Source organism: Varanus komodoensis, unplaced genomic scaffold (genome assembly GCF_004798865.1).
Source record: "Varanus komodoensis strain SLA01 unplaced genomic scaffold, ASM479886v1 scaffold4, whole genome shotgun sequence".
Classification (NCBI taxonomy): domain Eukaryota; kingdom Metazoa; phylum Chordata; class Lepidosauria; order Squamata; family Varanidae; genus Varanus; species Varanus komodoensis.
Window position 1 is genome coordinate 11,109,606 of NW_025335941.1, and position 17,155 is coordinate 11,126,760.

The following is a 17,155-nucleotide window of genomic DNA, read 5'->3' on the forward strand; positions in this document are numbered from 1 at the left end:
ATGGGTATTTGGCTTTCTCTGGATTATACCCTTCATTAGCTTTGTATCTACTCCACAGGTTCAGTGGCCAGCTGACACTAGCAAGCTACTTTGCAGTACTGTCTTCCTGCTTTGTTTTTAGCACAATACTTAAAATTCAGTGAAGAGTATGGTAACAAATTAAAATCTCGAATATTAATAGGATGGCAATAAGAAATGCACCAAGACTATTTCTGGTACAGTAAAGTATGTTTGGGAGGGTACTAGTTATATGCAGTCTTCATATGCAATTTCTCATTTGGAAAGGGGCAAATAGTCAATTCATAATTATAATACTCAACATTCATGTAGTACTTCTCAGTGCTCACAGCACATCACACCTCAACTATTTCTGGTATTATTTCAAATATCAGGCCAGTACCCCTACATGGCAGGTGTAGCGCACACGAAGGTCACCTACTTGGTGATCTTATGACAGACAAAAGATTTCCTGTCTCTTAAGCCACTTTTCCATATGAGTTCTTTATAATTAGTAAATCTAAGAATACAAGATCTAATATTAAAATGCATGACCAAAATAACCAAAAAAAAGTCAAATAATTGGGTCAAACTTAAAACTAATGGAAAAGTCTTTATTGGGCTGACCTCTGTTGGTGGGAATTTAGATACATCCTGTTCAGGTAAGTTTCTATAAGTGACTTAGAGCATGTGCTTTTCCCTTTGCATGACTAAACACAGCTGGAGGGGTATTTTATTTCTATGCCACTAATAGCCAATGCTCTTATGTACAACAGCTCATACAATATAACAGTAGAGATTTAAAACCAAATTGTAAATGATTCAAATGACCAAGACAAGGTTTATAAAACAGCTGACATCCCTCCACCCCATGCCCTATTTAAAACTGCGAAATCCCTCAGCATCGTGGCAGTCTTAAGCTGGCACCAAAAAGATGGTAGGGTTGGTGCCAGGTAGGCCTCAGTGAAGAGATGGGGAGATACCGCTGAGAAAGCCCTCTTTCTTGTTGCCACCAACTAAGCTTCCTTTGAGGGTGGCATTTTGAAGTAGGCCACAGAGTGTGTTGTCCAGGTAGTCTCCAGATGGAAGAGGTGTTTTGTCAAGTATTTAGGAAGTTAGAATGGCAATTTAAGAACCTAAGAAAGCCATGCTGGATCAGACCAATGGTCCTTACACAGTGGCAAACCAGCTGTACATAGGATCTCTCAAGCAAGATGGGTACAAGCTCCTCAGCAACTGGTATATGCGGGCATGCTGCCTTGGTAAGAGGGGTAGCCCACAACCAGCAAGGCTAGTAGCCACTAATAACCAGATCCTCCATGAATTTAAAGCCATCCAAATTGGTGGCCATCACCACTTCCTGTGACAGTGAATTCTATATTTTAACTATACATCATCTGAAGAAGTACTTCCTGTTATATGTCCTGAATCTCCCGCCAGTCAGCCTTGTGGCATGACCAAAGGTTCTGTGGGAGGAGAGAAAAAGGTCTCCCTCTCCACTTTCTCCAAAGTAAGCGTAACGATAAACACCTCTGTTATGTCTCCCCTCCCTTTTTTCCTAAGCTAAACAAACTCATCTGAAACCTGCCCTCACAGAGGAGTTGCTTCAACCTCTCGATCATTTTAGTTGCCCTTCTCTGTACTTTTTCCAAATCAATAATGTCCTTTTTCAGGTAAGGAAATCAGAACTGTACATATTATTCCAAGTGCGGTCACACCAAATATTTTTATAAGGGCAGCATGATACTGGCAGATAGATTTTCTATTCCATTACTAATTATGCCTAACATGGAGTTTGCTTGTTTCACAGCAGACGTGCACTGGGCTGACTACTTTAATCAAGATGTCCTCCCACCACCACAAACCCCTTTGCTTGATCAGTTGAGTGTTAGCTCAGAACAGAACAGCATTTCCTTGAAGTTGGATTTTTTTTGTTTTGGTATGCAACTCTATGCTTGCTAACACTGAACTACATGTCCATTCTCCCAGGAGAGAACGTAGAAAGCCCTTTGGAGCTCTTCACAGTTCCTTTTTATTTTAACCACATTAAATAGTTTAGTGTCCTCAGCAAACCTGATCACTTATTCCTTACTAATTCCAGATAATGGATGAGTAAGTTGAAAAGCGTTGGTCTTAATACAGAACTCTTTGGGAGGGTTACATCCCTCCACTAGGTAAAATGGCCATTTATTCCCACTCTGTCTTCTCAGTCTGTGATCCAGAAAAGGGACCTCCCCCCACCCCGCCGCTTTTACTCCATGACTGCTAAGTTTGCTCAGGATTCTGTGGTGAGGGACTTTGTCAAAGGCCATTTGGAGGTCCATCAATGTCTACTGAATCGCCCCTGTCCATTTGCTTATTTACCCTCTAATATGATAGTGAGACAGGACTTCCTCCCCTGCAGACACCACATTGATTCTTTTTCAGCAGGGCTTGACCCTATATATGCTTATGACCCTATCTGTAGTAATACTTTGAAGAAATTTACCTAGAACAGAAGTGAAGCTAACTGGCCTATAATTTTCCCAGATCCCTTTTAAAATTGGGATTACACTGGCCATTCTCCAATCCTCTGGTACAAAGGCTGATTTTAGGAACATATTAAATATTTTGGTAAGAAGGCCAGCTATTTCATATTTGAGTTCTTTAAAAGCTCTAGGATGAATTGCCATCTGGGCTGAGCGATTTACTAACTTTCAGTTTGTCAGAGAATTTCATCTTTTGTCACTACTATCTGCCTTAAGTCCTCCAACTCCCTTTAAGAATCCATACTTTCAAAACAGGCATAGGTTCTACATCCTCTGCTGTGACTGCAGAGAAGCTGATTTTTTAAAATCAATCTCCTTATCCCCCTTTAGTGCTTTAATTCCAGTGGTCCAGATGCTTTTTTTAGCTGGTTTTTTTCTGATATATTTAAGAGACTCTTTCTTGTTAGCCTTGATGTTTTTAGAGATACATTCCTCAAACTGTTTCTTTGCTATTCCTATTCCCTGCTTGCCTCTTGCTTGTGCAAGCTTGTTGTCCTTTTTGTTTTTCTCATTTGGGCAGGACTTACCATTCTTGAAAGAACTTTTCTTCTAGTAGCTTCCTTGACTCTGAACATTAACCATGCTGGTAACTTCTTGGACATTGTGCTACCTTTCCTCACTTGTGAAATGCACACTATCTGTACCTCTGTTACAGTGTTTTTGAGTAATCTCTGAGCAGGCCAAAGGGACGCTCCTTGACTTTCTTGATTGCCTTTGTCTAAGTCTTCTTTACCACTTCCCTCATTTTTGAAAAGTTTCCTCTTTTGAAGTCGAATGCAACTGCATTGGACCACTTGAGCAATATTCCACCCAAATGTATTTTAAATTTGATACCACTGTGGTCATTGTTCCTAATCAGTTCTACAACATTTACAACTCATGCTACTCTCTTCACCTCCAGTTGATTCCATGCTCAAAGGTACAGTCATTTAGGACATCAAGAAATTTAACCTCTTTGTCAGAATTGGAATATGCATTCATCCAGACATGCTTGAAGTCATCCATTATTACAGTACTGCCTTTGTTGGAGGCCTCCTTGATCTGCCCCAGCTCAGGATCTCCCTGAGCATTCTGGTCTGGACAATGATTGCATACCGCTATGATAAGGCAAAGCCAGAAATTTTTACCCCTAGTGTAGAAAAGCTTTTGCAGTGAGTCTGCTGCATTTTATGGCCCTTCCAGTACACCCTCACTATACAGCTTATATCCAGAGATGACCACAACCCCTTGGTTATCTCCACTGCTTTAACAATGCTATTTTCATATTATTATCCATGATCAAAAGATGTAACTTGAACATCTTTCAGCATAAAGGCCCAATTCAGTATCAGAGAAAGGGAAGCATTCCAGTGGTGGGAGGGACTGAAGGGGAAAGGGGCGAGGGAAATTTTTTTAATAGGCCAATATATGGTAGCTTAAAGCACTTAATTTGTCCTGAAATTAAGCCCTAGAAGATGCATTTTAGAATTCATTTAGAATGAGGGCGAGTGCACAGAAGCTGGAAAATCACCAAAGGATTGGTGGTCGAGGGAAAGAGGGAATAACCATTTGGAGAACAGACCGCTTTCTCCATTCGTAAACCTTGAGGACGCTCGGGAAGGTGGCAAGCGCAACAGCCACCGAGCGGTGCCGCTGGAGAAGGCCGGGACTGCAGCGCCATGCGCCCACTCGTGGGATTGCGTCTCCGCGGCAGCAGCAGGAGTTCCAGCCGCGTACGCGCTGCCAGGGCAAGGCAGTTCTCCCTTCTCCAGGCAGCCGGACTCAGCCGCCGACAAAGCTGCAGGTTCGCTAGAGGAGAGGCGGCTGCTGGCCGGATCTGGCGGCGCCTTTAAGCACCTGGAGGTGCAGGCCGGGAAGGTTTGAGGAAGGATGAGCCGCTCCTACCGGGCCCAGGTTAAAGGGGACGCTGCTCGAGGCAGCTGACGGAGAGCAAGCCCGGGCACCTGGCCTGGGCGCGGCGGGGGCCGCACCGCGCCGCGCCGCGCGTCACGGAGGAGGGGCGCGGGCGTCCTCGGGGGGCTGCAGGGAATCCCCGCCTCGCGCCTCGTCCCGCCGCCGCCGCTCCGCGCTTCGGGGCCGTGCTGAGCCGGCGGCAGGCAGGCAGGCAGGCAGGCAGGCAGGAGGGATGCCCGCCCGAGGCTGGAGCGCGCAGCTGCCCGCTTTGTTTGCGGCGCCCGCTCCGGCCGCGCGCTCTGCGTCCGCTCCCGGCCGGCGCCTGCGGCGTGTGTGCCTGGAAGGCGCGGGGCAGGTCCGGTGACGTCGCTTACTCCTCCTCGGCGCGTCCTCCCGGCTCCTCGGCCGAGTTCGCGGGCGCGCCCTCTCGCCGCCCTCGCCTCTCCTCCGCGGGCTGTTTACTCCGCGCGCCTCGAGCGAGAGGGATTGTCTCGGCGAGCAGGAGGCGCGGAGGAGCCAATGCCTTGAGTCCCCCGCGAAGGGGCGGCATCCTTCGGTGCCATGCGCACGGCTTCCTGAGAGAGCGAGCGAGCGAGCGAGCGAGAGAGAGACGCGGGTCTATAATTATGGTCAGTCATGTCTTGGCTGGCTTACTGGCTGGGTGAGCTCCAGCGGCTCTCGCTGCTCTCCTTGTTTACGGCAGCTTTGGCCGTCGTGGCCGTCTACCTGGTGCAGTATGGCCTGAGAACTCTGCGGCAAGGCGGAGGGAAGACGCCGCCGCCGCCTCCGCGGCCGCCGGCGCCTGAACTTCTGCGCAGGGACGAGGACTCCCTTTTCGCTTGGCTGCTGTCTCTGAACAGCTGGAAGAGTGAGTGGCAGAAAGCCTGGATAGCGGCGCTGAACGAGGAAGCCAAATTAAGGGCGGTAAGTGATGGCCCGGTGGCTCTTACGGGCCGTCTTACGCTGACGTGACATTGGTTTATTACGGAGCATCGTGCGTGAGCGTGTCGAGTATCCTCTCCTTGTGTATCCCGCGTCCGTATTGTTTTATTACCCACTGACAGCCAGATCCACAACGCGCTTGCGATCGAGGACCTCGCAGGCCAGGAGTTTAGAAGCCAAAAGTACGCTAACACTCCCTTGGAGCCGGTGATGGAGCAAGCACCGAGAATGCATGCGAGCACGCCTCAAACAGCTTCCCACCGTGCAAAGTGCACCGAACAGTCCATGCTAATAGATTTGCCAGCGGGCTTTCCGCCCCTCCCTTGCAGAATTTGCTAACTGTCCAGTCATAAAAGCATTACTTATTTGTCAATGCCCTTGAAATTCCCAGGCCTTCTTTCCAGGGGGATGATCAAGGTGTAACGATTTTATTTTATTATCTGAAATGATAATCTTCCCATATCCGAGGCACTCGAAAACACAGGCTCTCCTAAGTTTCCCAGGAATTGCCATGAATGACCAAGCATGAACTACTTCTTAAGTATCCCCTAGCATTTTGCATATTATATTCATTGAAAAAACTTGTGCCAAGAGAATTCATTCATCCTCAATCCTGACCCCGCATAGTCACCTACTTTTAGTTGTCTTTGTTCCATTTTCTGTCCCTTAAGTTGTTTCTAACAAGTTGAACTGTAAATTATGGTAGAGGAGGGATGTCAAAGGCTAGGGATCAAGCCTTCTGTAGGAAAACTGATAGGAAAGTAACAATGCCTTGCATACGTACATCCTTTCCAAGAAAGCAACTGCATCCTCTTCTTTTGAGATCACTCTCTGGCAGTGCAATGTGTTTTTACGCTCTGGCTGAGCTTTCCAAACTCAAAACAATTCTGTCATTGGGAGGCAAATGAATAGCTGCTTTCCTTATGCTGCTTCATCACAACAAAACAGCCTTAGAAAGAATGTTAATGTAACAGCCACTTCTGAACACAAACAATCTATAGTATGCAACTTCACTGCAATGTAACAAATTCCATGGATTATTTTGGCTTGGGAGTATTCATGTCATTGGCAATATCGAAGTCAACTGAATTCTGTATGTAGAGAGCCCGAGTGAAATGCTCCCCCTCCCGCTCTATGGCATGCTCTATGTCATTGAAATGTCATTAAAACATGATTGGAAATGCAAGGGAAAATATCAGAGCTCCTAGATTTAAGTATAATAGACACGACCACTTCAGCACATCTGAAGAGTCTTTTGAATTGCCATTGAATTACCTTTTGGAAGAACTTATGAGCTTGACTGTAAGCAACAGAACTCTTTAAATTTCTTTCTACCTTGTCTTAACAGCAGACTCTCCTTTTCCTGAAAGCCGTGTATCACAGGCTACTTTTGAAACTCTGTGTACTGCACAGTGCAAGGTACTACTATGTGAGAAAAGGCAATGGCGCTACTGTATGTTCAGCCAGCTCCCTGCTTCTTTATATTGTGGCCACTGGTACAGTCTAAATGTCATTAGACATGTCTGAATTTGAAGATACTTGAGTTAAACAGTGTGCTCAAGAGCCCCATTGTGCCTGGACTTTATTTTTATCAATTTTACTTTATCCTCAATTTTTTTTTCAGTTTTCCACCTCTGAGCTTAAAGTACAAAACTTCAAAATGCAATCTCTAAAGTTATCATGCAAGGTTATAGAGCAGCAGTGACCAAAATAATCACCTAACATTCTAAAAAACCTAAATTAATAAAAAGCCCTCCACTGGCTGAAAAACGATAGAGTTGTAGGCAGAGGAAGAGGAAATGGTTTGCTGCCATGGGGAAGGCCCTTTCCCTGATTTGTGCCATCAGACTAATCTTGGAAGCTTTGGGAACTAAGAAGAACCTTGTGGGGTGATCTTGATATCTGGGAAGGTTCATGTGGCAGCAGGCAATGCTTTTAAATACCTAGATTCCAAGACACACGTGGTTTAATACTGTAATCCTATGTAGATTTACATAAGAGTAAGCTCTGTTGAAGCTAGGGACCAAATTAGATGTGATGTTCATGTCTTGAGGCCTTGCATGGGGTGTGTGTGTGTGTTTCCCCAGACAATAGAAGATACTGTGAAGAATGGGTGACCTGGTTTGAGAGGTGGGTAGTTGTAGGCATTTGCCTCCATCAATGGTTCTGATCCAATTTGGACTGTTGCTCGCCCTAGCTGTTGTTTTTTAACAAACCAACAAGCCAGTCAGCCTCTGGGAGGGCTAAAGGCATGATTAATATGAAATCTGTTCAGGAGATAAGCTTCTGTGTAGATGGGGTTGTGCCACAAGAGTTTGAACCAGCACTTTGTGCACAGCACAGCAGTGCACAGCCGGTGAAAGTGTTGTGCTGTGATACCTTCTGTAGGACTAGACTGGTTCAACAGTCCAGTTACCAGTTGTGGTCCAGAACATTGTAGCTCGCAGCTGAGTACAGGACCAGTCTGAAGTGTCCAAGAAATCCCCAATGGTAGTCTCATATAATGTCTTACAATGTTGCCCATTACATGAAATTAAGTTTTGCTGATAAAGGTAGAGCTTATTTCTAAATAGGATTAACAACATTCAGAATTGACCTGGAGATGAAGCAGTTGACTGATTACCTGGCAGTGGGTCCTCAAAGGTAGTTGCAAAGGGTAAACTGTGCAGCAGGAAATCAAGATCTCAGTGATTTCATGATGGTTGGGCAATCTTTTGCCCGCAGGGCCACTTGCAGCATTGGGTAGGCAGTGTGTGGCTGCATTCCCACAAGCGTGGCTAGATCTGGCATAATACAGGCCACACACACGCAGAGGGAAGGTTGGATAGGCTCCTGGTTTTCCCATATGCCTCCCTTCTCATCAGTCACATTCCGCTAGCCTTCCACACAGCTGTTTGGGCTGGCAACAGCACAGATTGCGTGCAAGGAGAGCTGTCCAGTGTGTCATTTTCCCCCATGACAGTTGCACTTCTACCAGCCCATAAAACAGCTGTCCAGCAGGCGGCAGGAACATATTTGCAGCAACAGCCCAACCTTACAAGAATGTCTGTTTGGCCTTCTGAGCTTGGCTGTCTGAGCATCTGCTAAAAGTAGCAGTTTTGATGATGTGGCAGGTAAAGGGGCCTTTTTTCCCCTGGTCAAGTCAGTTGTGGTGGCAAAAGAATCTTCACAGTTTCTTTTGCTGACTGCTGCATGTCGTTCACTGACATGCATATTAAATGTCTGAGGCTGAAGTTGGTTCTAGTTCCCAGTTCCTTATCCCATGAATATTTGAACCAGAATTGAAGAAGCAACCTCAATAAGGGAATTTCATGCTTTGAGCTACCCTGTCTCGTCTCTCCATGACTGTTTCCTTCAAGAGCCTTTTTCAATCAAAAAGTGATGGCCCCAGGTGATGCTTCCAAATAAAGAACTCAGTGGGGGTGCACCCCAAACTAAGATTTGTACCCATACAAATCATTGCTGATGCAACCAGGAAAGAGTCACCTGTGCTGAGATGAACCTCATGCTTGAGGGCCTTGGGCAAACCTTGGACATGGCATCCCATGCAAGATGATGATAGTGCTGGAATGCCTTGTAATATTGTGGTCAGTGTGTCTTGAAAGACTGGTGTGAAGTGTTCTGAACACTTGTAACTGCTACATAAATACATTTGGTATGCTTAACATTTTTGAATGTTCTGTGTATATCAGGATGGGGCACTTTGTAACTGTTGGCCTAACTGTGTGTGTGATCCTCTAAGTTCAAAAGCTCTCTACACATAATCAGCTCAGGCCTTTGGTGAGAGTCAACCTGCCTTCCCACTTGTTGGGAAGAAAGGAGGTGTGTGAGTGTGTGTGTGTGTGTGTGTGTGTGTGTGTGTGTGTGTAGAATGGGATGACAGAAAGCCAGTGAGAAAGAAAGGGTGGTAGTCCCATCTTTTAGTGTCCTGAAGCCTTCAGTAACTACTTTCCACATACAACCTAGGAATGCAGCTCTCCCCAGAAAACAGATCTCTCCCCTGGCTTATACTGAAACAGATTTTAGATAAACATCATATACCTGCACGATTGCTTGATCAGGGACATATCTGTGAGTCAGCACAAGCTATTTCTCCAATCTAGTATAAGCAGCTGTGATTCTGCAAAAGCTCCAACACCATGTTCAGAGAAAATCAAGGAACAGTATAGCAAGATTGTCTAAATATATTTGGTGGTTTGCATTTGACGGTTTGCATTTTTAAGCACAATATTTCAAATGTCTTAGATTTCTCGCCTCCCCTGCCCAGGGCCTGCCTGCCTCTGCGTTTAAAATTTAACTTAGTAGGACAGGGTTTGGAATGGTCTGGGGAATTTCCTGGGGAGTAGCTTTGTTAATCAGTTGCAGTTAAGAATCACGTGGCATCTAATACTAAAAAATGCTGTCATGCACTTTTTACCCTATATATAGCTTACTTGAATGTGCCTAAATCCAGGTTTAAATTATGTACAATGAAATAGGAACTTGCAGTTTCCATATATTAGGAACCTGCAAGATCTTTCAAAGTTTTAAAAGGTAGAAACAGTCTGCTGAAAAAGGCTAACTGTCCACAAATGCTTATGCCTGAAGAATTGAAAGGTGTAATCCTAGACAGAAAAACTTAAGGCAGAAAAAGGCTGGGCATGCTTAGATTTCTAAGCCCTTATTTCTCTGAACTTTTATAGAATTGCTATAAGACTCCTTGTTCTGTGAACTTTGGATATATCCTTTATCTATAGAAAGCAGTCTTTCAAATGTTTCTCTCTACCCCATGCCTTTCTTCCCAGGACTCCTGGCTATTCACATTTGAAGAGGATGAAGCACCTCAGCCTCTGGAGCTTGTGGTACAAAGAGTTATAAGTGTTGTGAAATCAGCTGAAGAAAAGGTGAGCTTTGTGGTCTTATTTCTATGCTAACATTTGAAAGAGATGCTAGAAGTATTTATGTGGTTGGAGGCAGTTTCAAACAAAGAGAAATGATAAATATATACCATATACTGGTCTTTAAAAAATCATTTTCTTCTTTATAAACACATTTTGATTACATTTTTTAACTGTTGTGGTCATTAGGGAAGAGAAGAAAGGCTTAAACTTAAAAAGCAATCCCTGGTTAATGCTTGCCTTCTTACTACTTACTTACTTTATTTATTTATTTGATTTCTGTACTGTCCAATAGCCAAAGGTCTCTGGGTAGTTTACAACAACCTAATAAACTATACAGAAATAAACCCTGTTTCTGTGATGAAACAATCTTTTAAAGAAAGCTTAAACCTTTTAATTTTAAGAAATCAATTATACTGCAATGATCATATTCCTTCCTAAAAGCTATTTACACATTATTCATTGCCAGGATGCCTGGAGGGGTTCTGAGAGCTGTAGGACCTTTTCTGTCTAATCATGCAATCATGCACTTTATTGCACTTAAAACTGGATATACTTACAAAGGCTGTCTTGAATTCACTAGGTCTATTCTCCTGTAGGTATTCTAGAATCTAGCTAAAATTGAATATATCTCTTTTGGTAAACCATTGGAAAAAACAGGGTAGTTTAGAAGATAGATTATAAATCTATCTAGTAGATTAATTGCATCTGAAATACTGCGATTTTGTTGTATTCCTATACTGTATATATAGTCCTATACTATTCCTGAGAGTGAGTAGCATTGAACTTTCTGAATACAAATGCATAGGATTTTATTCCCAGTGACTGTAGGTGTTTACATCCACAAAACTTATATTTGTCTTTTTCTAGAGACCTCTTGTATTTTGGAATATGGGATGATTGAGACAAAGTTTGATAATTTAATTAGCTTGGGATGATTTCAGGGTGAGGGGGGAGGGAAATTAAACATTGAAATACGTGGACTTTGAGGTACATCACCTTGGCTGGATTAGCCTATTATGGCTAATTCAGTGACTGATGAGCTGTCAGAGTTACTTCCAAGCATCTTCAAGAAGAAAATACCAATTCTTTTTCACCCACAAATTTCGTTAGCAACAACATAATGAAATCCTTGAAATTATGCCAATAAGCAAGCAATTCAGTAGAGTATTTAATAATAAACTGGAATTGCATTTGAGAAGGGGATGCTGTTTTATTATTTTCCATTCACATTAATTTTAAAACTGAACAAATTATTCTGGAAAGTACTGTGAATTGCCATACTTGAAATAGGTTTTACTTTATATTCTACTTTGGAAAAAACACTATAGGAAAGTTCAGACAAAGCTTGCAACTCTAACAATGAAATTAGTATCTATCTTGTATGTGAATTGGGGTATATAACTCATATCTGTTTTTATGCATGTATTCTGGATTAAGTATTCAGTTTTAACTAATAACAGGCTCGTTGCATATGCGTACCTATTGATGATGTTCACTAATCATCAAATCAGTCTTAGAAATTTCACAAGTGACAGATGACTAACAGAAGCTTGGCTACATTGAACATCGTGCTGCTGGTAAATAAACAGCAGTTCTTTTCTATACTGCCAAAGTGAAATTAACACAGATCTCTTACTACAGAACTTGGGCAGATTGCTGTGCTGATTGGAATACCTCTCCACAGCTCACTTGCCTTATGTCAATTTAGTAAGTAGCAATGTTTTTACAAAGTGTTACCTGAACAATAGATCAAATATTTATGTGAAGATCAGAGGGTCATACCCTTCTGCTTTTGAAAGTAAACTGACACCAAATAGTTAATAGGAGCTGATAGGCAAATCTGCTCTTGGGAAAGAAGATACCTTGAGAAAGAGAAGTAGAGTATGAGATCATAATAACCCTTATCACTAGCATTTTCAAAGGTTGTGGGAAAGGAATGAAAGAAAAAAGCACTTTTCTGTGCTTGCCAGTCAGCTCAGAGCAAGGGTAGGCGACCTGTGACCTCCTGAAATGGGTGAACCATCCACTCAGCCCTAGCCAGCAGAACTAATGGTAAGGGATGGGGGAAGTTTCAGTCCAACAGTATCTCGATAAACAGACGTTGCTTGTCTCTTTCCAAAAGGTTAGTCATGGTGGTCCACCTGTTTAATCTGAGGCGGCTTGAAGAAGCAAAATGATAACAGTTGTAAGAGAATTGGCTAGTTTGCACAGTTCCTGTGGGTTAAATCATGGCATGTGCCGGGCACTGTTTGCCTTATCATTTCTCTGGGCACAGTTTGTCACATTGCATAATTACCATTACTATGTGAAAACCCCATCAGGACAGTCATGATCATAACTTTCTGATAGACCCTAGACCACCTTAGTTCCTATTAGTTTGTATAAGGTAGCACAAACCCAAAATAAAGTAGAGGTTTCTGCATCGCAATGTGCAGAAGTGTACACATTTTTAAATTCTGACAAAGTCATTTTTTAAAAAGTCTGAAATAACTTGATAAGGATCTGCAAGCTACTAGGACTTACAGAAAGTTGATAGCAACTGAATCTACAGAAATAAGAAACAGGAATAACTTACCTCATTTCTGAGACCTAGAACTTCCTAATTCTTCCTAGCTACAGTAGAAATGATAGAGAACAAAAGGTTTAAGTTTCTTTCTTTCTTTATTTAAAGCATTTGTATGCCACCCAATTGTGCCACAGCAGCTCTGTTTAGGTGGGACTGCACAGAAAGAGAAGAGCTAATTCAGATCTTGACTTATTGTGAAAAATGTAGTTTGGTTTTGTTCTTGAGTGTTTAAACATTTAAACACAGCTGCACACAAATAAATGGAACAGGAAGTTCGACATGCATGTGTGTGCTGGATTTGGGCAGGGAAGGATTTTGGGAAGGGGCAATATAAGATGACTGACCTATTAATGAAACCTGAGGAAGTGTTCATAGAGGATTTCTGACTGGAAATCCAAACCAACTGAACTCTGGCTCACTCTTAGCTGCATCTCTCTACCGCCATACACACACGTTTCACAGAATGTTGCAGAGGGAAGTGAGAAAAATGGAGAAGAAAGAAATGGAACTGACCTGCTCAGTCCCCTAATAGTTAATAATTAATCATTATTAGCTGTAACATTACACTGCTCTCTGTGGCTGTACAAGGAAGCTTTTGGTAGTAAGAAATGGGGAAGGCCACTTGCTTCCATTTCCTAGAAACTTCCTCTTTCTGAGATACAGCAATGAAGTGCTCAGGTTGAGGGCTGACAGCCAGAACTCTATAGTGAAGGGCAAGGTGGTTTCCTAAGTGTGGGGCAGATGGGGGTGAGGAGTGTCCTTCTACTTCCCCTCACCTCCCTGCCAGTGACTCCAAACACTGCTACATGTCTCTTCTTTCCTGGCTGAAGACCAGGAAAGCTCCTGTCAGAGGCTGGGGATACAAAGCAGACCCCCACTTGTTTGTTCTAGTGTGACCTTTTATGAAAAATACACTCTGTGCATAATAAGCTTTGGTTCTAGAGGACTAGAATTTGTACTGACCTTTTTCATATATAGAAGAGAAAGAGACTTCCTCTTATTCTTTATTTTTCGCCAAATATGTTGCAACACCCAAGACTTAAACTCTAGTCTCAATTAGTGTCAATCCCTTACCTGTCAAATAAATGCAAATAATTGTTTGCTCTGTAAATGTGTAGCTCATTTCAATTCTTTTCCAGGTGGTCTCTTGTAATGTAATTGGAAATGCCTTTCATTTTATTGTCAATGTGTCCCGTACTTCATCTGATTCTGCAGATTGTCAGTCTTACAATGTAAAGTTGACTCCACTTCATTTGCAGGTAAGGTTGCATACTATTGACAACTTTTTCTTTAAGATAAATGATAAAATAATTTATTTGTTATTGGTGGTGATGATGTTAAGATAAATATTCTTAAATACTAGGCATTTTGAACCAGTGAGCAGACTTGGTTTGTTTGTTTGTTGTTAAAAGTATTATATAAGAGAAATGCAAGGTAGCAGTGATCTAACAATACAAATATCAACATATGCAGAGGGTCATTGGCACTCTTACGAAATGGCTGCCATGGTGGGAAGCTCCTATTGCAGATCAGTAGATCAGCTTCCCAGAATACTTATTGGTGAGGCTAAAGGAAAGCAACTTGCCCAAGAACCTAAATCAAACAGAGGAATGGGGACTGAACTCCTAATGCGAAATCATATTTGCCCCTACAAAGTAAAGCAGGATATCAGTTTCACAGAAGGCAAAACTTGATGCTCCAAAGAATACACTTATTTCCAAATAAGACATCAATCCATACTGGGAAACTCCATTTTCCAGGCAGAACACACAGCCGGAACAACATATACCACTCCAAAACAAACATAAACCTAGGCAAATACACACACCCTGGCAATGCACATAACTAGGTCCACAGCGAGCACCAGACGAAATACTTTGTGTCACCTCTTCTAGTCTCCCTGTTTTTAATTGGCTTGTTGGCCAAACTTTAAAACAAAATGTCAGGGTGCAGCCATTCACTGATTTAATTTTTCAAGAACTTCTTTGGGGCCCAAAGCACTCTTTGAAATGATGATAGCTCTTTGCTTTGCAGCAGAACAACTTCCCAATTTCTTTTAAAAAAGGTTTAAATTAAAGAAACCTTTAAAAATTGAACAAATCACGAGGGTCAAGGAGCCTGAAGAGCATCAAAGGAGGTGACTATTGAGCTCAAGCTTCATGGTTATGATCATAAGTGAAGTTTATCAACAAAATAAAACAGTTGCATTTGATTTATTACATGAGCTTGGTTCAATAGTTTTGACTGTAGAGAACAAAAATATCTACATCTTGGCAACAGGAAAACCAACAATTGCAAGATGAGTTTTCAGCTATTTGTCTAGATCTGAGGTGTGAAGTCTGTTTATTTCAATAGAACTGAATTTAATAATCTATCATATTAATAGTTGGAACTATCAATAAAATCCAGTGAGGAAGACATCCAAGTCAAATGGTCTTACATCTACACCTCAGAAACAAATATTGAAGTCAAGTCTACAAAAGTGCAAGAGGTAAATATATTAGCTTTGCTTGTGCCTAACTTCTGTCAAAACTGTACATTCGTATTAATCATATTGTTTGCATTAGCACACAAAACATTTCCCTGCTCCTTAATCAAATAATCACTAGTACCCTGGTTTTATACACAATAGAGCTTGCTTCTAAATAGGTATATTTAGGAGCAGGAGCTGCAGCTGCAGTCCATGACATACTGGTTTGGAAGCATAGTCCTCTGGAAGGATTAAAATTAAAGGTTATCATCTGTTTATGGGTAATTATAAGCCACTGTTTCCGATACTCACTTATATAATTATAGACTACAAACAATTAACATTTGCTGTAATGTGGAGAATGCTGAGTAACTCTGCGTACCCATCTGCACTTCGTTACCTTTTCCTCTTTGAAGATCAGTAGCACACATCAAGCCACTTTGAAAACCTGGGAGTGTGAAAGCTGTTTCTGGTATAACAAAAGAGGCTGGTCCTTGACTCCAGTTATTTATTGGGTGGAATCCACATTGCTGTTGGTGATCTTGCAGAAGAGGGTTTTGAAGGACCTCCTTTTCCAAGTCCAACTCCAAGGTGAAGGGGCCCTTAGAATGGCAGCAGTTGCTCAGAAGACACAAGGAATTGCTGCTGAAATATCACAGAGAAGATGAGGTTAGACCCATGACGGATTCCCCCGCTGAATGTTCAACAATAGAAATGTGCAGCCTAAAAGTTAGGAGTCTTAACAGAACAAATATTTAAGTTATAGCAGTCCAGTTTTTATAGTTTAAAATTAGGGAATCAGAGTCTTAATGAAGAGTATACCCTTGGAGGTATTATCTTTTTGAAAATGTGTCATTATCCATGGCTAAACAATGCAAATAAATGATCCTCACAGGCTTCTTATACAAAGGACTTTTTTGATTTTTGTTAAAAAAGGGTATTGTTAAAAGTTACTCCAAGTAAATTATGCGTAGCAGTAAATAGTCAAAATGCTGCATTATGACTGCAGACCCTTTTTGGTGAACTGTGTGGATCAGCACTATTATTAATGACTTCCGGGACTTTGCCAAGAAGAGTCGAACCAATCCGCGCGATCACTCCTTTGGAACTTGGCAAATGCTATGACCTGATCCCTATTCCAGCCTCTGATGACATTGTTCTGATTGAGTGCATCACGGCTTTACAATATCTTCTGAACAGTCTTTCTCTGTACAGAAGAGAAATGTATTTAGCATTAGCAAGCCTGGGCACTCCCAGAGTGGTATCCAACTAAACTGAACAGCATCCATCAGCAGATTAGTTTCTTCTGTTCATGTTGAGGAGAAGATAGTCTGAGATACCTTTTTCTTCTTCTCTTTATAATACTAGAACCTGCGGTCATCCGGTGAATGCGGAGAGATTCAGGACAAATAAAAGGAAGTTTACTTTCTCCACACAATGAACATTTTCCCCCTTTGCATATCATTTTTTGTAAACCTAGAAGCCCCAAACATCGGACTCTTTCCTCATAAGGAGGATATTTCAACCCCCCAAACATTTAACCATTGGTTAAACCATTTGACCATTGGTTAACCAAGTCAACCATTTGAGCACTTCAAAAAAAAAAAAAAATCTACAAAAGCTGTTTTTGAGATATATCAACCAGATCCATGCATGATATTCCAGGTGTGGTTACTCCATAGATTTGTATATGGTTTTTATGATATTGACAGTTTCCCCTAATGGTCTCAAACATGGAATGTACCCACTTCAAAATCATCATGCTTTTATGAATTGCTGGGATTGGGGGATGATAGACAGAGACTCAAAGTTGAATGCAATTTTTAGAAAACCCATATTTAGATAAAATGCAGCTAGTTTCAATCTATTTACAGTTGTC

General features: G+C 42.1%; 1 protein-coding gene across 3 annotated transcripts in view; it reads left to right on the forward strand.

Annotated features, from left to right (window-relative positions):
- The first annotated feature begins 4,877 nt into the window (after nucleotides 1-4,877).
- C2CD2 (C2 calcium dependent domain containing 2) overlaps nucleotides 4,878-17,155 on the forward strand; it is a 38,930-nt gene continuing 26,652 nt past the window's right edge. For 2 of the 3 annotated variants that reach the window (XM_044441526.1, XM_044441527.1), the window contains exons 1-4: nucleotides 4,878-5,342; nucleotides 10,145-10,243; nucleotides 13,946-14,065; nucleotides 15,193-15,297. In XM_044441526.1, the coding sequence (XP_044297461.1) occupies nucleotides 5,055-5,342; nucleotides 10,145-10,243; nucleotides 13,946-14,065; nucleotides 15,193-15,297 (612 nt within the window). In that variant the 5' untranslated portion in view covers nucleotides 4,878-5,054. Of the gene's footprint in view, nucleotides 5,343-10,144; nucleotides 10,244-11,939; nucleotides 11,948-13,945; nucleotides 14,066-15,192; nucleotides 15,298-17,155 lie in introns of those variants that run through there. The other variant, XM_044441528.1, reaches the window with a different exon arrangement.